Source organism: Chelonia mydas, chromosome 9 (genome assembly GCF_015237465.2).
Source record: "Chelonia mydas isolate rCheMyd1 chromosome 9, rCheMyd1.pri.v2, whole genome shotgun sequence".
NCBI classification, from domain to species: domain Eukaryota; kingdom Metazoa; phylum Chordata; order Testudines; family Cheloniidae; genus Chelonia; species Chelonia mydas.
In genome coordinates, this window is record NC_057855.1 from 94,742,518 (window position 1) to 94,770,242 (window position 27,725).

At 44.2% G+C, this 27,725-nt stretch overlaps 1 protein-coding gene across 1 annotated transcript; it reads right to left on the reverse strand.

Annotated features, from left to right (window-relative positions):
- Window positions 1-3,133: 3,133 nt before the first annotated feature.
- Window positions 3,134-27,725, reverse strand: F9 (coagulation factor IX). Its single transcript, XM_007060212.3, has 8 exons — window positions 27,626-27,725; window positions 23,772-23,935; window positions 22,810-22,834; window positions 20,266-20,379; window positions 17,132-17,260; window positions 11,603-11,808; window positions 7,812-7,929; window positions 3,134-3,724 (listed from the first exon to the last, which is right to left on the reverse strand). The coding sequence occupies exons 1-8, from the start codon at window positions 27,690-27,692 to the stop codon at window positions 3,180-3,182; spliced, it is 1,368 nt and encodes a 455-aa protein (XP_007060274.1). The 5' UTR covers window positions 27,693-27,725; the 3' UTR covers window positions 3,134-3,179.

The window sequence follows — 27,725 nt, forward strand, 5'->3', positions numbered from 1 at the left end:
GTGGTGTCAGAGCTGGGAAGGAGGATACTAAGGAAGAAAACTGGAATCATGTTTGCTGGAAGTTCACCCCAATAAACATCGAATTGTTTGCACCTTTGGACTTCGGGTACTGTTGCTCTCTGTTCATGCGAGAAGGACCAGGGAAGTAAGTGGGTGAAGGAATAAGCCCCCTAACATATAACACCACTCACGTTGTGGCATTTCATAGATACAGCAGGTAAAAATTGTAGTGACTGGTGCTTTTCAGAAATGAGGCTAAAATTAGCTCAATTTAGATAAATACAGCAGCTGCATTTAAAGAATGGCTGGAGGCAATATTTTATTTTCTGCCATAGCATGGAGCTATGGTTACCCCCATATGAAGTATTCATTTGTTTCATCCACTTCAGCATAATTGTGTCATGCTACTGTAAGTGACAAGAAGGTGACAATCGAGCTCCCGTCTGAACACTGCTGAAGAGGGAGGGGAGAAGCCAGCTGGCATGTGCCCTTTGATCCATGCAATGCCAGGATTGCTGTGGGATTACCGTATTGGGGGAGTAACACATGATGCCTTCCCAAGGCTCTTCACTGTACAGCCTGCAGCAGAGACCTTATGAAATGTGCATGAACCATAAGATTCCAAATGATACAGTGGACATAAAGACTCTTATGGACCCCGGGCCCCTCCCCTGCTAATATTCTGGCTTTGTGAGGGAAGGAAGCCGGGATGGCGGATGGTCACGCAAATCAAGGAGTATTGCTTGTACAAGCATTTGCTGTCATGCTTTGGCCAACGCCCAGAGTAAAGCTGTGTGACAAAGCTTGTACATCACCAGCATATGCTGATCACCATCCCACAGGAGTGACAGCACGGCCTATGGAATTCTATAGAAATCAGTATTTTTCAGTGGAAACGAGACAGGAGTTAGTGATGATCTTATTTAAACTTTCCCTCAACTATATTTATTTCACTTCCCTTGAATTTGGGAAATACAACCGCATAGATAAACAAATACGCAATTAACCAAGTGAATCAGATTAAAAATTTGCTATACCTCTGTAGAGGACTCAGAAGGCTCTGTTTAGTTTAGCTTCATCAGTTCCTAAAGCAAATATCTCTCTGCTTCCTATGGGAAGGGGGCACCGTGGATGGACTCATGAGGCCTTCTACAGTACCCAGGAAAGCTACGGATATTTCCGCTGTCCAGGGAGAAGAGAGCTGTGAAGGGACACCATGGAGCTGAGGTAAGCAGGTCAGAGGGGTGGCCAGTTGATGTACAAACAGCATGGGGGTTGGTGGGTCCTGTAGCCCAAAGCAACACAAAGATAGGAGCAGCAGGTTGCATCCACCAATGTACCACCCACCATGGAATGGTTTTGCTACTGTTATGACTTAAGCCCTGTCCTCTCTGAGTGTGGAGTAGAGCCCTTTCGCTGAATCAGGTATTCATTTATATACCTAAACTACCAAGAAAACAATGCAAAACCTTTGGATGCATTCATCCCACATCTCAGCTCGGTGAGAGTTCTTTAGGGTATGGTTTTGCTACAAATGCAACGTGCTGCCACACTGAAGGTTTCAGCCCTAATGGGATAGAGTTGTATTTAGTTCCTGGAACCATAAGCAACTAATACGTCCAGCAAAAATGGAATCCCATACTTAGAATGTGTATTATTTTATTAGACAAGTACTTGCTCAACACAAGGCTTTGTTTTATGCTAACAGCCACTGACTCTGCAGCATTTGTCTGCTTTTTCCAGTTAAGTAGCTAAGGATATTCTGATAGCAATGAGGAGGTGAATCTGGAGGCTACAAAAGTGTGTGAAACTTGGTAAATTGTTACCCAAATGTTCACGTTCTCTTCTTATGGCTGAGCATATGATGCTTCAAAATTTCAGAGTTTAAGGGACAATATTTTCAGTCCTCTTAGGTGTTCCATCATCAGGTTTATTTATTAATGCGTTTAGTGTTAGAATTAACCAATGATGCCCAAAGCACAATAATGCCTTAATAACGTAAATGCCTTGAGTCAGGGGAAGATCAAAGGGATATGACACAAGACTGGACAATGGTGTTTACGTTGCATGAATAGATTGAATATATTGTGCAAGAGCCTGATTTATTCAAGTGGCAAAGCTATCATTAATTTGAATAGGAACAGCAACAGACCATACAGACCTAATCTGGTGCCCACTGGAATAACTAGTGGGCAGCAGATCAGGCAATAAAGCCCAAATCCTCAGAGGCACCTAACTCCCATTGTTTTCATTGTTTTAATAGGAGTTAGGTGCCTAAATACCTTTGAGAACCTGGGTCTTAGTGAATTACAATGTTTTTAAGGTTAAAATCCCATTGAATACAAATCCGGGTTTCTTGCTTTCCCATTGGAATGACATCTATTCTCAAATACTTACTCATGAGTGATAGAACAAAGAGGATCGTATGAGCTTTAAGAATATCAGGCCGGTTCTTCTGATGATGTAAATATGCATAGCTCCATTGAAGTCAATGGAGTGACATCAATTTACACTAGCAGAGGATCTGGTTGCTAGTTCTAATTAACTCTGAATAATACAATGAATGTTAAGTTATGGAGATAGATGCCAAACAATTATCTTTTCATAACCTAGAATCAAGTCTCGGCAGAAATCAGTATCACAAATCCTGCAGCTACTTCCATGTGAGTTTTTAATAGGTCTGTGCTTTCAGGTTATTTTACATCATGAGAACCAGTGTTACATGTTAATAAATCTCAAGAATTTCCTACTGATCATAACAATACTTGCACTGGTTGACATTAAAACTTCCAGACCCTTGAGATTGTTGGCAGACAAGGTAATGCGATATTTTTTCAGTCGCTGCAAAAGCTCACAGTATTGTATCCTTCAACTCAAATTCTGTCCTCTGCTACAAACACGCGACAGTGACTTCAAAGGTAGAGGCATGCTCAAGAATGAGGGTAGAATTTGGCCATTTACAATGAATGCATTTTTTTCCTTTTTAACCACATGCACTCTGAACCCCCTGTGTAAATATTTTATGTTCAAAGAGAAAAATTGGTTCTATTAAAATTGTTTATTAAAATGCAAAATTTTAAGAAAAAACAAATTAGGGTTTTTGTTTTTGTTTTACATTCTCCAACATCTCTTAATCAGGCAACCCACAGAAAAGCAATAGAAAGCTTTAGCTCTGTTGATTAACCACTTGTTCTATCTTTTATCCATTTGGTGTACTTTGATACTCTGGTGTAGATACCATATTTGCCCTTCAGTGCACACTCTTCCCCCCAGCTGGTTATTCCAGTTAGAAACCAGGTACCTTCTATTTCTGAAGTATGAGGGCCCCCGCTGTCCCCTTCACATGTATCTTTAGCCTCTGAATGGTAACCCGCACAGAACATATTATGTAAGATAGAAAACGTGCTGCTTTTCATGCACGTTGCACGGTCAACAAATGGGACTTTCAGAACCTGTAGGACTGTGGCCACCCTTCCCCGGAACAGCTGGCTCCCCCAGCCACTCACGGTGCCAGTTCCGTACTTGAGGAGGCTGTTGGTGAATTCCCTGCTGGCAATGCAAATGGGGGTGACGTAGCTGTTGAACTCCAGCGGGGTCCCAAGCTCTAGCAGTGCTATGTCATTCTCATGCTTGTTTTTGCTGGCATTATAGGTGTGATGCGGAAGGATTTTCACCACTTGGCGATACTGCTCGGTACCGTCACTGACTTCCGTGTTGTGTTCACCTGGTGAAAGAAATGTCATGCTTTTTACAATTACAAGCAACCTGTGGGTGACTAAATACGCTCTCAGCGTTAGTAACTACATGCAACTGATACTTCTAGTGTCACTAAGGATCAGCTGGGAGCCAAAATGTCATAAGTTCAAATCCCACACTGGGAATTGGCTCAGACCCAGTGCTGGTAGTGCGCCGCACTACAAGGAGATATTAGATGTGCCGCCTGTTGGATGAGACAAGGTTCACTCTGCCTGCCGCTGTATAATCTCTTTGTTGCTGTGTGTTTGTGCCAATGCAATCTATTAACGGCTCTGACTAAGGCCCTGATCCTGCAAAGGGAGACATAGGCAAAAACTTGCCAGCTGCAGAACTGAGGCCAAAGTGTGTGATTATCTCCTCGGCTAGGGCCTGATCCTGCCCCCTTTTGAAACTGACTTCATTGGAAGCAGGATCAGTGTCTGCCCTACAAGGAGTAGGAAACCAAATAGCAGTGATAGCTCATGAGTAGTTTCCTTATGCTATGTGACAGAGTCCAGAGCTGCAGGAGCAGGTTATGAGTTATGTCCCTTACGGTGCAAATGCAACCCATTGATGAGTGTGTGCTATGGGCTCCCCGCTGTGCCAATCCAGGGAGAAGATGAATTGCTACAGTCCCCAAATCCAGAGTCTTGGCTCTTTACTTCAAGCTGCAGCAGTTCATACTTTTAGCTCTAGAGGTGCCTGATGCAATGACCACCCTCTTGAGGTGACAGACCAGGGACAGCATGAGCTGCTGTGGTCGTCCGAGTTAATGCTCTATAGCTGAGGGCTCTAACAACTCATATCCTTTGCGGAGCAACACAGAGGGGAACCTGCAACACACACGCACCAGTGGGTTACACATACATCAAGTTTAGCTGACCACGTTGAATGATGCATCAGCCCAGAGACAGTGGCTGCCCAGCTAAAGATCCAACAGTACTGTGTTTAAAAAAACAACCAACCAACCAACCCAAACAGTTGAGGCTAACTCTGGCCTCATAGCCCAAACATTTCCTTTGAAAATAGGGGGTGGTGATCAAAGTTTTGCAGTGTTTGGGATAACAGAAGTTTGGTGATTCTTTGGAGAGTTGTAAGGGGAAGTGTTGTCCTGGGATATTAGAAAGTCTCCGGAACCAAGAATATTATCTTTTAAAACAGACCCCTTACTAGCAAACAATACTCCAGACCAACAGCAACCTGCAAACATTCTGTATCTTGGCCAGAAGGACCGCAACCCCATAGAGTGAGATGCAGGTAGTTGTTGCCAGCAACTGGAATATTAGGCCCTACAAAGCAAGTAGATACAAAGTCTCTGTTCCAAAGCCAATCTTTCCCAGCTCTGGCAGATCCCCCTCCCGCAGCTTCCTACACTTTCCTCTGCTGAGGATAAACATCAGCAGCAGGGAGTTTGCTGTTTAGGGCTATTGCAGCTGATTTGTTGGCAGGCTATTCCCTTCCTTAAAAGATTTTTCTAGACAAAAAGGGGGAATTTGTCAAGACTTCAGGTGTTTTGAGTCTGCACAGCGTTAAGATTTGTCTGGCGGCAGTCAGAGAAGTCCTTTCCCGCCCAAAGGAAAGTCTACCTGTCCAAGCAGCTTGCTAACTAGCTCTGCAAGGAAACCAGCAGCAGAATCACCTCCCCCACCTGCTCTGACCAACATCCTAAATCTGCAGGTAACTAGGGTGGGATGGAGGGGAACCCTGAGCCCTGATCAACAGCTTGTCACAGACAACCCGCTTCTCTTTTTTTGTGGCCCAAAGTGGGTCGGGCATGTTTTGCCTCTGCCTCAATCTTTCTAGGAGCTTTGCTGCAATCTCCAGGATCTGAGCTGGCCTATTAAGCGTAGTCACAGTGCTTCTGGTTTTAACGATGTATTGGCTTCCTGCTGAACGTGCAGAGAGAGCCTGAAGTCCTATCATCAGTTAGCTGTCTGCGTTCATGTGAATGTTGTCTGATGAGGGCCACTGTGGCAGCTTTGCTCACTACACTGCTCCTGGGCCACGCTCCGTGTGTCTGTGTGTGTGTGTGTTTTCAGTGCATTACGATATGAGAGATAAATGGGGGAGTAGGGATTTCTTTTCAGATGACATTACTAAACTGTAAAAATAAGACACACATGGGGGAGACTTTGAGGGGTTTTTTTCTTATTGGTATTGCTGCATAATTGTTGGGGGACAGGCTAAACATATGCCCTATGTGGAATTTGTGGGGGTAATTTTAAAGCCTTTATTTTTGTTTGCTAAATATTTCAAGTGGGGGGCGCTATTGTGCTACAACTAAAGCTAGGTGTTTGGCATGGATGGAGGGGCAAGTGCGATATGCATGATGTTTGGCATATATTCCAAAGTCACTGTGAAAACCGGCAACCCCCGATCTTTCCCCCTCTTTCCTTGGTGCCTGTCCATCAAATCTACTCCAGTAAAACTCAGCTGTGCTGCCGAACAATCCTCCTGTATCCCAATCGGAGGGGTGTGAAACATTTGTGATGAAACTAGAAATGGATGAACTTGCTACAAAATGCAAACCCAGAAACAGACCCATTTCCAAGCCAAAAAATGGGCCCTTCTAGCGTGAAGCTGTTTCCGCTGTATAAAGAGCGGAAGTTGTGTACTCGCAGTTTAACAGATATGCTCTATCACCCTTGTGAACTTTCATGGAGGCAAAACTGGTTGAAAGTAAATGGTAGAAAATGTGGCACTCAACCTTCTGTAGACCCTGATCCTGTGCAGGCCCAGACGCACCCTGCACTGGCATGGAGTTCTGCTAAAATCAGTCCCAGGGGTCCACCCAGGCAGAATCAAGGGCGAAGAGAGCAAAAGTAAGTGGTGGATCAAAATCCAATAAGTGCCTTGAGTGCCATTCTCATTGATGGGACTTGTGCTCCCTAGTCTCTTAAGCCTTTTTGACAATCCCACTCTTAATGTCTGAGTTGGTCCAATTTAAGTGACAGTTATAAATATACCCAGATCACCTAACTTTTATTCTGGGTGTGTTGCACGTTTCAATTGAATCTGTTGTTATTGGTGGCTGCTACTAACTAGATTTGTGTCCCATGTGCTCAGCAATTATAATATGAAATACACACTTCATAAACAGCTTGAGGAAACTGACTTGTGCCACACCTGTGAACCATCATCTTTTTACCCTTGCCTTAGTTACGGGGCCCTGCGTTGAATTATCTTCAGGTTTCCCACAGGCAATCAATAAAAGCTGGAGGGGGGGGCGATGGGAACAGGGGGTTGAGAGCGGAAATAGCATTGGTAAAGATGCAATGAAGTCATTTTGTGGATGTGTCAGTTTTGGCTTCCTGGCGCCTGTCTACACCTCACAGGGACGTTGTTGTGCATGGAAATTCAGTTCTCTACTTCAGTCCATAGTTTCTACTTTCTACAGAATTTCAGTCTTACAGGATCCATTTCTGCTTCTGCTGATCCCTTAATTAAGTCTCAGATCTGTGTGACGTTTTGGGTGAACCATTATTTTTATGAAAGCTTAAAGCCTGACAAGGATGGAACCAGAAATGCAGTTTTTAGTCACAGGCGAGACACTAGTTGGTCAATGTATTTGGAGCTGTGCGGCACACTGCCACCGATAGTCCCATATTAGGGAAAGCCAGAGATGCTCTTATAAGCAGAGCCCCGCAAATCTGCGGATATCCGCTTTATAGCCACAAATGAGGATATCTGCGGAGCACTTTTGCGGCTCGGATGTGGATCTATTTATAAGGTATTTCACATTTTGTGTCTAAGCCCGCTACATTACAAGTGGTACCATGACACAGTTGTATCCATGTTCTAATACAGTTTGTATGTACAGCTGGAGTGGGATAACGTGACTATCAGGCTGTAACACAAACCTTGTTCCCTACCTGCCAAAAACCAACGTAACAAACCCACCCCCCTGGAACATGGGTGTCAGGCACAGGTGTAGTGACATAACTAGACTTGTGTGTGGGGTGGATCTTAGGGGAAGCTTTGCCATGATAAACATGTTCATAAACTGGATAGCACCAATTGTATTTAGCATACCTAACTGAATATCCACTAATGCATTCAGACCTCCTTTTGCTTACCTGCCACAACAGTAATCTGTGCGCCAGGCACAATGCAGTGCGCTGCTGTTACGATCCATTTTTCATTGACAATAGACCCCCCGCAGAATCCTACTCCATTACTGTTCTGTAAATGAACCTACAGAAAGAGAAATCCAAGCCTTGGGTACCACACAAACCAGTAATGAAGGGAAATCAAACATCATAGGTATATTAAGGGAGCAGACAAGGGGTGAGGAACAGCCACTGCTAAGTGGTACATGCAAAATTGACACTGTGAAAGCAACTACCCACTTTTCCTCATGCAAGAAGGCAATTTCTGATGAGTTCCTGAGTGTCCTTCCTCCCTTCTTGAGGTATTCCTGTCCAGTCCTGCTGGTTTGACCACATTTCACAGGACCACCTTACCAATGGCTAAATACCATCTCCCATCCCTCCTCTGGCTAGGTCATGACAAGGGGAAACCAATCTGACACAACATGAAGTTGAACTCGTCATTCCAGACAGACTCGTGAACAGGTTATATTGGACACTGGTGAGAATAGTGGCAATGGACCAGATCCTCTGCTATATTAAGACACTACGTGCTGCTCCTGTGGTAGCCAGGGGATACAGGCCTACATGTTTTACATTCCAAAACTTAATTTCAAATTAAATATGCAAATTTACTAGCCACAATTAATTTAGAAGAGGGATTTCCCAACCATGTTCCTTAAATACCACACGATTGCTACTGGATATCAGCTTCCTCCTGTAAGTGTACCTGCTGCCTCTTTAGATCTGAGAAGCAGAATTTTAAGCACGAGAGATCAATACTCATAACTAAGAGATGCCAGCCTCCATACTACAAGAGGTTTGCACCAAACAGGATCTGCTCTGCAATTAAAGATCAATACTTTGTACCTCGCAGCTCTCTGTTAATAAAGCACAGTATCTATTTGTACAGATGAAAGATAAATGCCCCTGTTAATTCCAACCATGTTTTATTTTGGCAAGAGAGAGCTCTACGTAACTCAATTGTAGACTTGAAGGTACCTGGCCACCGGAGGGCAGCTATAGATTGAAAATTACAACACTAACCCAGCTATTTAAATATCAGGCTGCGAAAGTATCAACGTAATTTTAAAAAAGTATTTGCTACTGATTTGAGATGCGGCCCAAGCTAATCTCCAGATCCAACTGTTCCCAAGATCTGAGACAGTTTAGATGAAGGTCTGAATTCTGTGTCTTGGGCCCATGTCCATTAGCAATGTCTTAGATTTCAAGTGACGTTAAAGGCCTTCTCTAACATTAATCAGGCTGTTTGTGCCCGTCCACCACAGAACTTACAGCACCATAAATTCTTGCCCAGAGCTGGTATAGTGGTGCATGTTGTTAGTAGTTCTGGGCTATCTTTTCCCTGTGTCCTTGTCTGTCTCAGGTAGATCGGCCTGGGTGGAGGGTTTTCTGCCTGAAGTTATCCATTGCAGCCACTAGAAGCCTCTCGTTCAGCTGTCAGGAGGGCTGCCTTTCTTGTGCTCTCCAGCTATCTTCCTGCATGGGGTGATTTGCTTACTCTTTAGAAACCATTCCTCAACAAGAACTCTGCACAGAAACATGTAGGGGTGGTGGAGAGAAGAGAATATGGACCAGAGAAAGCATGGGGGGGTGGGAAGAGGTGGAGGAGAGAGACAAAGGGGGAGAAAAATAGGTGGATCCAGAAGGCGACTCCACACGTGAGAGCGTGGGGAAGAATGCCCCAAGGTGAATGGAAAGGGGACACAGAAGCGGGAGATAGCTTGGAAAAAACCCAAATGGACTACTGGGCCACTCAAACACATTGCAGGAGGCAGCAGATCTTCTGACCATTGCCAGCTCTTACACCGTAGCAGGTCTACTAGCTACTTCCCCATATGATGGGGATACAAACTGGAAATGGGGAGGCACCCATGTTTAGGGCAGCAGGAGAGTTGCGTGGCTTGGTAAAGGCCTCTCGAGAGTTGGCTAAGCATTGGAATTTGAAGGGGTTTTTCCAGTCCTGTGTGATTCCCCTGTCACTCTTTTTAAATGTGTATCCTACCGTCGTGCCTCCTATATATGATTTTATGTCAATTGAGATGAATCATTGTATAGTGGTGTATCATCACCATGCAACATATGGAGCCAGAGAATGCAGGGCTTTGAGCATCTCTGGGCTGGTACTCCGAGCAAGACTGCAAGCTTTGTCGTTCCTGGAGACGATGGATCTGTTTTTTCCCCGGATGCACCTAAATCTTGATTTTTGATGTCAATTTTGGGGCCCTGACGTCTGTCAATTTTGGAGTCCATAGAAGAACCTAGTGTCAACTTGTGTGTGACCAGTTATGTTCACATAAGCACAACTGTTTTGCTGTCATCCTTAAGATGTAAGGCAAATGGTCACTTCTGCCAGCTGCTGACCTTCTAACTTAACCCCCTTTCGCTTCTTGGCTTCTTCAGCAAAGCTCTCTCTGCCTCTTACTGAGCTCTCTTTTTCACTACTCGGCTTCCTAGAAACACCTTCTGAAGAATGTCATTTTCCCTCTGTTTGAGACAGGATTAAAATACCTCCACTTGATCTGTCTGAGTGAAAATTTTATATCCCAGTTTGTGCAGCATCTATTCATTGGTCTTACAATCCCCATTACCAGCTGTGCTGGGGCTCAAGTTATCAAAAGATTGTCCCTCATACTAATTTTATTAGTTCACTGTTTAACTCTCTCAGCCATCGCTGGATAATCCACCTCATCTAAGCCAGGATAACTGTGGAAGACTTTGAAATAGGTTCCATTTAGTAACAATTTCTTCTGCACCTCTCTTCTGCTGCTCCTCGTTTTTACAACTGCTTACATAGCAGTCGGTGGGTGGAGTTTTATTTGCATTTCCCTGCTCCAGACATCACAATATCTCTGTTTTATTACATCCCTGTTGGCTTGGATGGAGATGGCTGTGATGTCACAATATCCGTTTGTGACTTCAGGTGAGGAATGAGCAGATGGAGTAGATGAGACTCCTTCAAATATATATAGGACCAGTTTTCCTGTTGACGTAAATTATCATAGCTTCATTGAAGCTAGTGGAAGTACACTGACTTACATCCGCTGAGGCTCTGGCCCAATCTGTGTACTCATATAGGTGTTCCATGGTAAGAGAGGGTGAGCAAGGAACATAGCAATTATTTATATGATGCCATATGTGTGCATGGCACTTGACAGGCAAAATGAAGTCCCTGACCCAAATCTAAGACCTAATCTTGCAAGTGTTGGCAGACCCTTCTGGAGCCCCCTCAAATCAGTGGGTTTCTGCCTGGGTGCAAAAGTCTGCCCACGTGGGTCCATCTGCAGGATCAGAATCTTTAACTGTAAATTCTGATTCATTCAGTGACAATATCATGAAAAGCAGCCCACAGTTTAGTCTGAAGTATTAAAACCTTGCTCTCTCCTTTCTTAACTGTGAAGTTGTGTCCCAAAATGTCAACATGTCCCCATAAGTTTTGCTTGATCACAGAAGTCTTCCCCTTCGACTGCTCGCAGTGAAGTGCTTGGTGCGCTCATGTACTATTCTGCCAGCAGCCAAATCTGGTTGGATTGTCCCGTTTGGACAAAGATGCAGTCACTCTGTCTCCTAGCACGTTGCCAATATGGCCCTGAACTGGGCAGAGTATGTTGCTACAGCATAGATAATGTACATGGGCCAAAAGACTCTGAGATTTTAAGTGCATCAAAGAGCATATAGGAGAAATGCTGCTGTGTACAAAATGACATGAGAGCAATCAAGTTTAGCAGGATAACAAACAGGAACAGAACATCCAGTACCTGCCAAGGAACTTCACCTTTCCTGCTTTCCACTCCACCAACGACTCGTGTAACTTGCTTAATGATGGGTGTGATTTGAGTGGTATTGTCTGTTGCTTCGTCATGATCATCGGTAGAATTGTAGTTCCACTTGTCAAAGGTATTCATGGCCCGGGTGTACTTGCTTTTGGCTTCGGGAGCTGTAATCCTCCCACATGGAAACGGCACTGTGAAAAGAATGTACAGATTCATAAAGTAACACTTCAGCTAGCCATGCATCATATTAAGTGTTATTACAAATGAAGTGACAAAAATGGAGATAAATGTTTCACACATCTCACCGGCAGGATGATAAAGGAGCTCTAGGGGAGTGGGCTAATTCAAGTGGTTCATGTTTATGTTTGAATTAATTGATGGTGATGTAAGTAGCTCTAATAGTCAAATAAACACAACAATAAACTCCATCCGAAGGTCAGGAATAGGAGCTCCAAGCGATATGCCCTTGGTAGTGCAAGCACAAAGCTTTCCCAGGTTTTAGAAATCAATTTTGAGGACTTTAAAAAGCAACAACAACCCTGTGTGTATGTGCACATGTGGATGCGATTAACTCAGGTCTTTATTCAGCATGGTACTAGCATATGCCTAACTTTAAGCATCAGAATAGTTCAATTGACCCAAGGGGTCTACTTGCATGGTTAAAATTAGCATGTGCTGACGTATCTGGCTGAATAAGGGCCTCACATGGCATAACTCTGCTGTGATGTAAAAAGGCTAATGGAGTGCCCATCTTTAAAAAAGGGAAGAAGGAGGATCCTGGGAACTACAGGCCAGTCAGCCTCACCTTAGTCCCTGGAAAAATCATGGAGCAGGTCCTCAAGGAATCAATTCTGAAGCACTTAGAGGAAAGTGATCAGGAACAGTCAGCATGGATTCACCAAGGGCAAGTCATGCCTGACTAATCTAATTGCCTTCTATGATGAGATAACTGCCTCTGTGGATGAAGGGAAAGCAGTGGACGTGTTGTTCCTTGACTTTAGCAAAGCTTTTGACACGGTCTCCCACAGTATTCTTGCCAGCAAGTTAAGGAAGTATGGGCTGGATGAATGCACTATAAGGTGGATAGAAAGCTGGCTAGATTGTCAGGCTCAACGGGTAGTGATCAATGGCTTCATGTCTAGTTGGCAGCTGGTACCAAGTGGAGTGCCCCAAGCGTCGGTCCTGGGGCCGGTTTTGTTCAATATCTTCATAAATGATCTGGAGGATGGTGTGGATTGCACCCTCAGCAAGTTTGCAGATGACAGTAAACTGGGAGGAGAGGTAGATACGCTGGAGGGTAGGGATAGGATACAGAGGGACCTAGACAAATTGGAGGATTGGGCCAAAAGAAATCTGATGAAGTTCAACAAGGACAAGTGCAGAGTCCTGCACTTAGGATGGAAGAATCCAATGCACCGCTACAGACTAGGGACCGAATGGCTCGGCAGCAGTTCTACAGAAAAGGACCTAAGGGTTACAGTGGACGAGAAGCTGGATATGAGTCAACAGTGTGCCCTTGTTGCCAAGAAGGCCAATGGCATTTTGGGATGTATAAGTAGGGGCATTGCCAGCAGATCGAGGGACGTGATCGTTCCCCTCTATTCGACTCTGGTGAGGCCTCATCTGGAGTACTGTGTCCAGTTTTGGGGCCCACACTACAAGAAGGATGTGGAAAAATTGGAAAGAGTCCAGCAGAGGGCAACAAAAATGATTAGGGGACTGGAACACATGAGTTATGAGGAGAGGCTGAGGGAACTGGGATTGTTGAGTCTGCGGAAGAGAAGAATGAAGGGGGATTTGATAGCTGCTTTCAACTACCTGAAAGGGGGTTCCAAAGAGGATGGATCTAGACTGTTTTCAGTGGTAGCAGATGACAGAACAAGGAGTAATGGTCTCAAGTTGCAGTGAGGGAGGTTTAGATTGGATATTAGGAAAAACTTTTTCACTAGGAGGGTGGTGAAACACTGGAATGCGTTACCTAGGGAGGTGGTGGAATCTCCTTCCTTAGATATTTTTAAGGTCAGGCTTGACAAAGCCCTGGCTGAGATGATTTAGTTGGGGATTGGTCCTGCTTTGAGCAGGGGGTTGGACTAGATGACCTCCTGAGGTCCCTTCCAACCCTGATTATTCTATGATTCTATGTACAGCCTAAGTCCTTGCCACCTAACCAGCAGTTTTAGTAAGAGACTTCTAGGGGCTTGGAGTTGTGTTGCATGGAAAGGATATCACAGGATGGGATCAGAAATGAGGGGTTCAGGGCATGTGTGTGGGGGGGCTCCAGGCTGGGGCTAAGAGTTTCAGACTGCAGGGGGGAGCAGGAGGCTCTGGGCTGGGGCAGGGAGTGGGTGTGGGGTGTGTGTGAGGGGTTTGGGCTGGGGGTGCAGACTCGGGTGGTGCTGGGGATGAGGAGTTTGGGTGTCAGAGGGTTCTCAGGGCTGGGGCCAAGGGGTTTGGAGGGCAGTAGGGGGATCAGGGCTGGGTTAGGGGGTTGGAGCGCTGGGGGTAAGGGCTCTGGGGTGGGGCTGGGGATGAGGGGTTTGGGATGCAGAAGGGGGCTCTGGGTTGGTATTGAGGGGTTCAGAGGGCAGGCAGGGGATCAGGGTTGGGGTCAGGGGTGAAGGTGCCAGGAGGCACTTACCTCAAGCAGCTCCCGGAAGCAGCGGCATGTCCCACCTCCGGCTCCTATGCGGAGGCACAGCCAGGCAGCTCTGTGAGCTGCCCTTGTCCTCAGGCACCACCCCCGCAGCTCTCATTGGCCGTGGTTCCTGGCCAATGGGAGCTGCGGAGCTGGTGCTTGGGGCGTGGGCAGCGTACAGAGCCACTTGGCTGCCCCTACACATAGAAGCCGGAGGGGGGACATGTCACTGCTTCCGGGAATCACGCAGAACCACAGCAGGCAGGGAGCCTGCCTTAGCCACGCTGCGCTGCCGACAGCACTGCTGACCGGGCCGTTAAAAGTGCGGACCAGAGCCGCCAGGGTCCTTTTTAAACCGGCTGTTCCGGTCGAAAATCGGACACCTGACAACCTTATCCCCTGCCTGCTATGAAGCTTTCCAATGAACCCCACCTCACAGTCCGAGACTGTGGACCACGCTGTGAATGGGAAGCCTACAAGCATTTCACTTACACCACCGATCCATGGTGGTGGCCACATGCAATCATGCTTCCCGGAGATCACCACTCTGATTCCTCTGTGTCTAGCTGGTTCTGCCTGCTCCCCCTTCCAACCCGGTCATTCCTGGAGCAATGGCAGCTTATACTCTTAACCTGGCTTACTAGCTAACTGCTAGGAGTCCTGACACCCAGCAATTGTTGCTGCCAGAGAGATGGTGGGGAATCTCGAATAGGAGGGGTCATGCCTAGGGGACAATCTCTCTCTGGAGATGATCTCCACATTCTGAATAATTTTGAGAGCCTTAGTAGATGCGGGGAAGGGAGATTAATTGTGCCCTGTAGTGCCAGATCCCTTCAAACCAGCTGACGTTGGACTCTGGTGCTACTCAGTAAAGCAGTCATGGAAATGTGACATTTCTTACCCAACAGATCTGCCCCTTGTTTGTGTCAATCAAACCTGGTTACTTTTGTGACTAAAGTAATTGCTTACTACTTCTCGCTCCTGTTTGCGATTCGCTGTTCCTGTCTTCCACTCTACCAAACAACTCACATAATTCCCAGTTACAGGTTCTATTCCATCTTTTGCATCAGAGTCAGAATTCTTTTAGCAAAGTTCCTATCAGCTATACCTGCGCAAATCAGCTTGAAAACAATAGGGCCACAGGGAAATGGCTGATTTTGTTCCGCAAAACCTCTATCACTAATAGTGATGCACAAGAAGGAAGCTGCTTATTTTCTGTGGTGTTCAGCTTGCTTCCCAAAATGATGGCTGTACTTGTGCCTGAGAGATTCATGGTAGGCACGTTGCAATAAATCAAACGCATAAAAAGGTATCAAAGAGTTTGGGAAAGCCGACGGGGGGGCGGGGTTCGGAACATCAGAATTAGAAACCAAGAAAATCAACTCTCCTGTCGCACATTTATAGAGATTTCTCCCACTGTGCTTGCTTATTATAACTGACATTTCTATAGCAACTAACTACAGTGCAATATAAACACAGCATGTGTCTGAGCTAGAACAGCATGGAAATTATACATGTATAGGTAAATATTTTACAATCGATGAAGGTGAGAAGACTATTAAAAAGCTGTTGATGGATTAATAAATTCATTTTAGAGTTTTTAAAAACAAGTTGCCATTTCTAAGTACTTTAAATGCAGACCGTTAACTGTTATTTTTAAGAGCCACATCTCACTTACTTTATATGAGATCATATCTTTTATTGGATCAATTTCTCTTGGTGAAAGAGACAAGCTTTGGAACCACATAGAGCTCTTCTTCAGCTCTGTGTAGCTCGAAAGTTTGTCTCTTTCACCAAGAGAAATTGATCCAATAAAAGATATGACCTCACACAGCTTGCCTCTCGAATATCCTGTGCCCAACATAACTGCAACCGCATTGCAGACAGAGTTAACTGTTCTTTTCTATGACCACTTACTTCTCACTTATTTTATATGCACAGCTAGTAATATATCAAATTGGGGACACGTAACTAGATAAAGTTGTTTCATTATTTTTTTTTAAAGTAAAGCTTCCTTCTAAAGTTGCAACCATGAAAATCCATGTATTTCCTTTTAAAGATTTTTTTTTTAAACAATAGATTTAGGCTGCGTATTTTAGGATCAACTGCATGTCTTTTTCTGACTACCAAGTGGTGGAATAGAAATAGCACCCAAAAGCAGCACCAGCTTAGCATGTCTCCAGTGAAGGCTTCTCAAATAACTTGTAGGACAACCTCCCATGACGTTCAAAGATGGGATCTAGCCCTGTTCTGTACCATCTGTAGGCTGTAGCCCATTCTGACTGGATGTAGACTTTCTCCATCCTGTCTACTGTAATCAAAAAGCCCGCAGCATCCCAAATATGAAGAATGTGGGTTCAACAATGTAATAGCTCTTGCTTGCAAGAACTCATATGACATGCATGCCTGTGGGCCTGAGAGAAGCTGGGCACATGGCTAGAAAAGTTGGGGGGCTCCCTTTAGAATGTTGTAAGGGGGTCATACTGGTCCATTGACAGAGGAAAAGTAGACACGACCTATAGATGGGTCTCTGGCTGCCTGAAACAAGCAGTGGTCCCAATGTCTACTCTTAAGCATCCCGTTCCTGCTCTGCAGAATGGTGGACTTACTGTGGCCCTATTTTTTCTATGTCTTGTTTGGGGAAGGAGTTTATGCCACCAGCTGCACGTGTGGCCCTTATCTGCAACAAAATGTCCACGGTTATTGCTAACCTGCTATACTACACATTTCATAACATGCTTTATGAAACAACCAGGCTGAGAGTTCCAAAGCCACCAAGGGGATTTAGATGCATTAATTTCAATGACACTCTGTGCCTAAACGCTCTAAGAAGCTTTTGAAATCTCATCCCAAATCTTTAAATCATTTTAGAACTTGACCTGCAGGGTCACAGGATTTTCCATCTCCATTCAGTTTATAGCCAGGTGCACAGGAGCAAACAACTTTGTGGGGTGGGTCACTGTTGCAAAAATGCTTGCATCCTCCATTCTTAGTAGCACAGGTTGAATCTGAAAGAAATTAAACCAAACCCTTAAGACACTTCAAAAGTGCAATAAATGCAAAGCATGTCACTGAGCTGTTTACTTAGGACCTAGTCCAGGCGTAATGGGTGGTTAACACTTCTCAAGATCAGGCCTTTAGACTCCAGCATATAAACAACCCAAACTGTTGCATGGCAGAAGCAAATTTGCATCTTCCCTTCTTCCAATGAAAGCACAGATCAGGATGTGGTACAGAAAGAAATTTGTGCCTGTTGTGTGTTAAAGGAACCGGAGTTAAAAAACCCATTTAATCTGAAAGCATGGCTAAATCCCTTCATCTTCCTTGAAAACCTCAACCATTGTATCTAACTCATGCACTTCTCCAAGGAATACATGTACAGCTTATGTGAGACCAAGAGGTTAAAGCAGGGGCAGTCAATTATTTTTTGTCAAGGTCCAAATTTCTTGGCCAAGGTATAGTCAAGGTCCAGACTCCAGAGAAAATAATAATAGTAATTAATAAGTAAATAAAAAAATTTCAGGGTCAGTTCAATAACATCTGGCAGTCTGGATTTGGCCGGCGGTCCGCCTATTGACAACCCCGGGTTAAAGCCAATCTCCTCAAAACGGCAAATATCTGAGCTTGAACTGGATGAAACTGGTGGAAAATGTATTGTGGAAAGTCATAGTGAAGTGGTAGCATCTGTGGGTCCCCTCATTTCTCTCTCTGCTGGAGAATGTTTTGGCTGGTGAACTTGGTTCTCATTGCCGATCCACTGGACCTGTGGCCTGCCCTGCACCTCCTAGCCAGCTATCAAGGAGACTGGTTTCAGAGATCTGCTTTGCAGTATGGAGAGGGAGCAGAGTCCACTAGGGCAGCCTCCTTCTGACAAACAATGACTTCAGAGAGAATGAGGCCACGCAGCATTTCGAAGCTCTCGGGGCTTGGCAGCTCCACTTGGAAGGGTTTGTACAAATATTTGGCTACAAGTCACGTGGATTCCCCACCATGCTCCTCCTCCCCCTTTGTTCAGTTTGGATTCAGGTGACCAGATGCCAGGTCGAAGGGTGCAGTGTAAACCTTGGGCTAGAACTCTGATTTCAGAGTGGCTTGAACCCAGAAACTCAAAGCAAACGTCAGTTTAAACTGCCAGGTTTTGCATCATAAATGAAGTAAAACCACAGATTACCCTTGACACAAAGCATAAATCCTCCCTGACGGACACAAAAAGCGCACAAGCCTGAGCCCAGCTTTTGCTGAAACGAAGCTTGGAGCTTATAGTGGAACCTTGTGTAATGCTGGTGCCTCTGGGTGGGTCCTTGGCAGTATATCTTGTTGCACGCATCTCTACTGTCTAAGCAAAAAGACTCAGCCCCCAGCTTCAGCCTCTGCCACTGACCCCGCACTGCACTAGGGGGGTCAGTGTCACAGGTGGTGGCCTGGATAGGAAATTGAACTAGGAAGCGTCTGGAGCTTGGGACACACTTCCTCAGCCAGGAGGAGTCTTTGTAGGACATGACAACTTGAGGTGACGTTCTGTTTCCCCTCAAGTGGAGGCTTGGCCAAGTGCAGATGGATGAGCCTGCTACAGAGGTAGCCAAGAGAGTTGAGTATTTTAGCTCAAGCAGTATAGGCTCATGCATGAAGATCCAGAGGTCCCAGGTTCGATCCCCACTGCTGATGACCAACCCAGGGGCATTCCCGTTACACTCATATTTTGTTGTGAACATTTTTGATGCACGCTCCCCTTTGCTTTTCTCTGTCTTTCTGGAATCTCATCCTCCAGGTGTCGAAAGTGACAAGTCAATAGACTTGCTTTTAATTCTCAGTGAGTTTTCAAATAACTTCACAGTAGATTAACTTCCCTCCCACTCCTCAAGGACACATCCATTCCTGTCGTCATGCTTACATTATTGTTTACTATTTTTACAAAGTCACTTCATTTCAATTGCTATTTTAGTCCCAGTCCCCCATCCACCAGAAGACTGCAGTGGCTTGAGACCATTTTATATTTGCTGCAAATTTAAAACACTCTTCCAGACCCGCACCTCTTCCCTGCCAGAGTAAAAACACAAGTAGAAACAGAATCTCTTCTCGGTGCTCGTTCATTACGCTGGCTGTACTAGATCAGAGGATGGACAGGAACAATGAGACAGCGAGATCCTAGCTCTTTAAACCATTAGTGGTTCTATTTTCATAATCTCCTGAGCCCTTCAGGAAAGTATTTGCATTTTGTTTGTCTTTGGAATCATATTGTGTGTGTGTGTAGTTGATCATTGCTCATTTCAATGTGTTGAGAGCTCATTGTCAAAAAGGGCCCTGTGGGCTGTGCATGAACCAGTTGGGCAATACTCAACCCACGAGCACGGTAGCTCTGATCCTGCTCCCGCTGAAGTCAATGGGAAAACTCTAATTTGATTTCTGTGGGTTTTGAATCAGGCCCCATTCCTCTCTATCTCCCCAGAAAGTTGAATGGAACCATGGGGTGAAATCCTGGCCTCATTAAAGTCAATGGAAAAAATATTGTATTCTCTTCATTAGGCTCAGGATTTCACCTGTGGCGTTAAATAGCCCTGACTAATATAATCCATACAGGAAGGGCTTGTAATAGGGAGAGAAAGGAGGTTCCTGATTAAATATTTGCGTTGGGAGACATGACATTACTGAGCAGGCTGTGAATCTGATTCTCATTTATAATATGTGATGGCTGCCATCTTGGTTAACACCAGGGTTGAAACCAGGGGACACCATAGCAAGAAGTAGAAGTTGCTTTAGCATGAGCTAAATAACCAGTCCTTACTAGCTGGGGTTGGGAGGGTAGCATCTCCTCTGTGGATTGGGCCCCGAAGGAGAGACCTGTAACACACTCACCAATGGGTTACACCTGCGTGTTGCGTGGTCACTTATAGCAGTGCAAAGTGGGTATAAAAACCAGCCAATCAGAATGGAAGTTATTCCCATCCATTTTGCCCAGGTCTAAGTGACTATGTATGGTGCAGGGCAGCAGAGAATCTGGCCCCTTGGTACATACCTAGCTCACAGTTCCTTCCTTCATACCCTGCCAGACACCAACACACGTAGGAACCGACATCATCTGCGCAACGGGCTCCATTTTTACACGGATTTGGATTACACTGGTCTCCATCTTGGAAATGAAAACAAGATCAATTAATTAGCAGACAAGGGCATTCATCACCTTTGCTACTCAACAGTGAGTGTTTCCCCCACCCTACCTGGCTCAGGATAAAGAATGTTAAGTTAAGCTTGGACCGGAAAACTTCTTTTTAAGGGAAAATTTAGATTCTGGAAAACAATTGCATAACAAATTGACAGAGTAGCAATCCCGTGGTGACCTCTGCAGCTGCATTATGCACAAAGGCCTGATTCTGGCATCAAACCTGACCTCACTATAGTCTTTTGGTGTGTTAATTCCCCTGACTTCAGTTGTTCTCTGTCAGTTCTCACTAGTGGGAGATCAGTCTGGTCCTATTTCTGATCGAGCTTAGAAAGTTGGAGCTAGGAGGTGGATTTCCTTGAGAACATGCAGAGCCAGCTGTCTCCAAATTAGGTTTTTGTTTTTTTAAAGTTCTCATCCTTCCTTGAAGAAGACTGTGCTGTGGCCACCTGGTTTTGAGCCTTTACTGTAAGACCCTGAACTTTAGGGCTCAAGCTTTTCTCCATAGCTGTGACGGCTAGAAACAGACTTCTTAAAACAAATGAAAGCTGAGATTCTCATGTTTTCCTGATGACAGGTTTCAGAGTAGCAGCCGTGTTAGTCTGTATCCGTAAAAAGAAAAGGAGGACTTGTGGCACCTTAGAGACTAACAAATTTATTTGAGCATAAGCTTTCATGAGCTACATTCGATAAAGTGAGCTGTAGCTCATGAAAGCTTATGCTCAAATAAATTTGTTAGTCTCTAAGGTGCCACAAGTACTCCTTTTCTTTTCATGTATTCCTGTGAATCCAGGAGCCGGGGCTCTAAGGAAAACACCAATTATCAGAAAATTTGCAATAAACTCCCGGGGACTTGGCAACTGGATCAGTGATGCTGAATCTTAAGGAAATAAACTCTTAAAAGACAGAGCAAAGCCAAAGGGGAAGGGGAAGGGGAAGTGAAGAGTGCCCTGACGCATTCATGTTACACCAGAAAATTCGCCTGTTAATGCTTTTTTTTTTTAATCCTCTCTCTCCTTCCCCCTCGTTCCAATGCAAACACAGGGCAAAATATAACAAATTATAGAATGACCAGCTTGCAGGCCAGGGACTGGATTTTTTTCATCTCTCAGTGGAGCCCCTTATACTGCTGCAAGTCAGTGTAAAACTCTACCTCAGCTACATGGTAGAGTTTTGCACCCACTTGCCACTTACACCAGTGCAGACACAAAGCACAGGGCAGCAGAGAATTAGGACTCAAGCCTTGAAAACTGCCAAAAGGTTGCTTGTGTGGTGCAGAAGATGGCCACTTACGGCCACATTCACCGCTGTGCAGAGAGTTAGGCCTATGCATCACTTAAGCTCTCAAATAGGGTTTAAGTGGTGCATAGGTGTTGAGTTTCTGCACGGGAGCGAATGTCATCCACGCAGCACGGAGACTGGAACGAGCAGCTCGTGAGCTAAACAAGTAAAACACGCACACGGATAAAAGGAGAAGGTAAGATTTTTTTTTTTTTTTTGGCAGGGGTCATTAGTTTCAACCATAGAAATACAAAATACAGTATCTCAGTTTCATGACGATTGTTTTTTCAGGGGACAATTTTAAAATGCAAATGTAACTATTTTATTGAATAGTCTGGACCGACTCATGTGACTTATTTAAGACTGGAGCTGTTCTGTGTGTTCAGCCAATCTACGAAGCACTTCATTTGCTGAAACATCCTTAGTTTCATATGTTTAGTGTTCATTGAATGTTTTTTCGTGGGTGTGGGGGGTAGTTGAGGTTAGGGACCAAGGAGTGAAGAGACAAATTGTAAGTGTGAAGCAGAGTTGGACAGGAGATGCAAAACAACTGTTTTGAATTCCAAACAGCTATCTGCTTTGGTCACATTTATAGCTCTCTTTAATACACTATTTCCAAGCAAACATGATGTGCTCACACACATGTTTACAGAGGGGCCATTCATAGGAAGAGCCATATTTGCATGCAAACAGGGCATTTGCTACTGGCCATTTGTTCTCAAACCTTAACGTTTCATTTTTCTATAGGAGCTGAAACATTCTACATGGTTTACATGACCAATCACGCATCACAAACAGCAAGTGGTCTGTGGGAACTCTTACAGTGAAACTTGTTCACACAAGCTGATTGAACAAATGCAGTAATGAATAAACTGGTAAAAACCAATGCTGTGAATTATCTACAACCAGAACAGGGAAAAGGACTAAACTGGAGGGATATATTATTAATTATGCATAACTTTGACTAGCTCTACTGTAGAACATATTCCATTAAATGGGAAATATTCTTTCAATTAATACCTGTACCTCCCATTACTTATAGGCAACTACTGAAAGGTGAATACAGGATGACCTTATGGTTTTTATGTATGTGAAATGTGGAGGAAGCAAATCTCTTACCAATATACCCTTTCCAAAACTCCATCTGCAAAACAAACAGACAATAACATGAATAATTTCTCTTGATATTTAATTTGAAAATTAAATTACAGAACTAGCATGAAGTAAAGCCCCCAAAACTTTAGGTAAAGGATCCAAATAGAAAGTTTTTAGGGTTAAAATCCTTTTCATGAAGTGGGTCAGCACAGGCATAAGTGCTTATGTGAGACTCAAATGAGCATAGGTGCTATGCTGGTCCATTGCACCCTTTGGGGAAAAGAGGCTTTTTCATAGAATCATCAAATATCAGGGTTGGAAGGGACCTCAGGAGGTCATCTAGTCCAACCCCCTGCTCAAAGCAGGACCAATCCCCAATTAAATCATCCCAGCCAGGGCTTTGTCAAGCCTGACCTTAAAAACCTCTAAGGAAGGAGATTCCACCACCTCCCTAGGTAATGCATTCCAGTGCTTCACCACCCTCCTAGTGAAAAAGTTTTTCCTAATATCCAACCTAAACCTCCCCCACTGCAACTTGAGACCATTGCTCCTCGTTCTGTCATCTGCTACCACTGAGAACAGCTTAGATCCATCCTCTTTAGAACCACCTTTCAGGTAGTTGAAAGCAACTATCAAATCCCCCCTCATTCTTCTCTTCCGCAGACTAAATAATCCCAGTTCCCTGAGAGTCTCTGGATTAAGTTTAGAAGTGTGAGCAACAAGGGTGATGTCATGGTGGGAGTCTGCTATAGACCACCAGAGCAGGGGGCTGAGGTGGACGAGGCTTTCTTCAGGCAACTAACAGAAGTTACTAGATCACAGGCCCTGGTTCTCATGGAGGACTTCAATCGCCCCGATATCTGCTGGGAGAGCAATACAGCAGTGCACAGACAATTGCACTGCACATGCAATTTCCATGATTCCCTCCCTCCCGTCTCTCCCCCAGTGAGTTCATAATGGTGTCATTCTGCCATGACAACACTCACTGTTTTTTCCGTGTTTTCAAAGACTTCTCGTGCTTCTTCAAAATTGCATTTTTCTTCCTTACATTCTCTCTCGAGGTTCCCTGGAACAAACTCTTCCAGTCTATTTGAATTATATCTCTTCTGCCTGCGCAAAATTGAGCTTGCTTGTTCATTTTTGATAAAAACTGCAATTAAAAAAAAACCCATAGACCATAGTTACAGATGGTACATTCCCTTCAATGGTTTAACTGTCATGTTTAAGTGCTGTGTTCTCAAACACCATGCTTTCCGCTCCTGTGTTTTTACCACCTAGGCACCATGGTTATGGGCGTATTGCACACACATAGTAAAATTCTAGTATACCTTATTCCCCTTCCTGTATACGGAGGGTACCTGTAGACACATAACTGTGTCCACACTAGAAGCTGTAATCCTATGACTATATCAGTAAAAAATCCACACCCATAACCAAAATAGTTATGCGGGTACAAAACCTTTGTGTAGACCAAGCCTGAAAATGCTTGTTGAGTTCAATTTCACCCCAGTGCAGAGAGGCTAAAGGCTTAAGTGAGAGGTTAGTACTGCCCAAGATTTATGCAGGCCCCCTGCAGAGGGGTGAATTTTGTCCTAGAAGAAAATCAAAAGGAGAGGATTACTATTTGTTTTCACTTTTAAAGCATGGTTTACATTTTTTCCAGAACTAACACAGCTTAAAATTATTGTTCTATTTACTCTTTGCTGAACCAGATCCCAATAACTCATCTTGTGGGGCTACCCCATGGCAGATAAATTCCCCATTGAAGACTTTATTAATGGCAGCCTTGTGTGGGCAATATTTTATCAAAGTTTCTATGTTCCTGACTAATTTCTCCAATGTTCTAGGAACCAGTGAGCTTTGTTTCACCTCACACTGCAAGCACTGTTCTGAGTGTGAGCAGATCTGCTTATTAAAACAGAGAAACTTCTTGGTCACCTATTTTACAGCCAGATTTTCAAGGCCCTTTCTTATGACGAGCAGGCTTACAGCAAAAGACATCAAAGCCTCTCATGGTCACTAGATGGCGCTGTCAGTTCTGCTTGGGGTTAAAGTTGGTCATTACGTTTGTGAAACAGTATTATGTAGCTTCTTGTTTATATAAGGTTTATACTATAACAAATTTCCAAGTGAATGGGAGTAAATTTCATTGGCCACTTGAGAGTTGGTGACAGAGAGAAGGGATAGCTCAGGGGTTTGAGCATTGGCCTGCTAAACCCAGGGTTGTGAGTTCAATCCTTGAGGAGGCCATTTAGGGATCGGGGGCAAAAATTGGGGATTGGTCCTGCTTTCAGCAGGGGGTTGGACTAGATGATCTCCTGTGGTCCCTTCCAACCCTGATATTCTATGACTAGAAAGGGAACTTGTGAGGACTAGTAACTGCCAGACAGAATCTCTGTTTGCTTTTAGAAGGCTAGTTTCTGCTCTCACTTAGTGCCTAATTAAATGCCCCTTGAAGTCATCTGAGAAACTCGCACTGACTTCAACAAAGCCCTTACTCCAGATTTATACTTTGACCCCATTTGAGTTCATTGGAATTACCATTCTGCACTTATCCCCTGTAACTGAAGGCAGGAATTTGGCCCTTCAGATGGAACTCTATCTGCAAGTGATTATTCTGACTACCAACTGTTTTTATAACAGTTTAAACGACTGCAAAACAAGTCTACCTTTCTGTATTCCTTGTGCTGACACTTGCTTTCAATTAGCAAAGGCAACATGGTGCCGTGAGAATTAAAAGCTTGATCTTAATAGAACTACCTTGCCCGAAGTCTTAATGGAGTAAAACATTATATTTCCCGGAAAGCAGGTCTGGTAGAGACTTGTGACTATTAATAAAAATTGTCCAATGGCAATAGTTTGGTTTGTGTTTGGGGGAGGGATCAAAACTTGATTTCCTTTCTCTTCCTTGAAGTTTTGACCATTGACCAGTTCACACTTAAAATGCAAAGGCGATCACTGTCAACAGATCACCTGTAGCAGCATCCATATGAGTAAAGATGGTTCTACCACCTTATCCTTTGAAAACAATCCGCCTCTTTTAGTGGTGAATGTGCTTTTGGGGCCTGCCATTTTGCATTTGACCTGTGCAAAGGGTCCAATCCAGTGCAGTCCAAGACATGTTCGGCTCCATGGGCTCAGAGACAAAACCGATAGTCTGAGCAGCCTTTCACCCTGCTTGCTTTAGCAACTCTGCTGCCTTTTTCCACAATTAGTCTCCAGACTAATTACACAAAAACTAGAACATCAGTTGCAGCCTTTTCACTTTATATCTCTTCTTGGACACTTCTAGCCAATAGGAATACAGCAGGCACCTTTTCCAATTAACCTACGTGCACCAGATATAGATGGCAGGTTTCAGAGGGGCAGCCGTGTTAGTCTGTATCAGCAAGAACAACGGGGAGTCCTTGTGGCACCTTAGAGATGAACACATTTATTTGGGCATAAGCTTTCGTGGGCTAAAATATTGGGTTCTAGCCCACGAAAGCTTATGCCCAAATATATTTGTTAGTCTCTAAGGTGCCACAAGGACTGCTCGTTGTTTTTGCAGAGCTAGATGGTAACTCTTCAGCTGCCTCATTAAAATATAATGCAAAGCACTCCTCTAACTCCAGTTACTGCCATTCTGCCATTCCAGTTAATGCAGTCATGTACTGATGCTGCAGAATGCTTTAAAAACAAACCAAAACAACACCCTGGACAAAAGGCTACAGGCCCACTTGGGGAATGGGCACTTTATTCCATCCCCAGGGACATCTCTGGCTGGAAGCAACTGCCAGTAGCTAAGTAGGTGAATCTGAGAGTCAATGGAGAGACAGTTTAAATACACTTTCTCGTGCCTGGGTCTATGAGGTTTCCAGTATCCAGGTCTAGCACAGAATTCTGTGGTAGGCATGTCTCATGGGGCATGGGAAGAATATTTTGCCACCGTTTGCTTTCAAGAAGTATTGCAATACTATGCTTTAGGCTCTCAGCTCTAATCAGTGAGTAAACACACTAGAAAGAATATTTTATCTTCCCCGCTAAGACAGGCTGTCTGGTTTGAAGTGAAATAACAATATAGTACTCTGCACCGATATATAGTCCCTTTCACCCCCCACAACACAGCACAAACATGGATACAACCTCATAATCCCACCTGAGGGGCCGTGGTATCCTCCCTATGTAGGACTGGGTCCTGCTTCCATTGAGGTAAATGGTAAAACTGCCTTTGATTCCCTTAATGCAGGATCATGCCCCTGGACATGAGGAAAGCTAGGCAACAAATGGTGTGATAGTTGGTGTATCAGCCTCATTTCTATGAGAAATGTCTGCTCTTTGGCCAAACTGTTCTCTTGCATGCTCATGAGCTTAGTTTAAAATACTGCATTTGAATGCAGCCCGAATTTGGCATTTAAACAATCTTCACAGTAGCAAATCCAAGGACCATGCAATGTATTTATTGGTCTATTGGACAATTTGTTCTGGGATTCCAATACACAGTAAAGAGCACAGACTCTAACTTGTAAACATCGTTTCCTCCTATTGTTTTATTTGTATTAAAATGGCTAAATCTAGAGCAAGTCCTTGAAATGAATAGTCATAAAATAAGTATCAGAAAAGTCCCATTCTTTAAATAAAAAGCAGCACAGCAGTTAATCTTATCACCATAAAACCCCTATTTTTTTTATTCTCAAGAGCAAACATATTTTTAAACAGAGAACTTGTAAAATTCAGCAGTCTTACTATGTGAACTTTGTTGCTGGTAAATGATTTATTCCTTATCAGAGGACAGAAATGTAATCCGATCTATGAGAGCAACTAAAAAGCAGAGGACTTGCTAGGTTTAAAATGAACCAACCTGTACATTCGGCACTGAGAAGAGATCCCAAAAGACCAGTTATGATCATGAGAGAGGTTTTTGCCATTTTCGTGTACCAAGCAATCCTTTCGCTAATGAA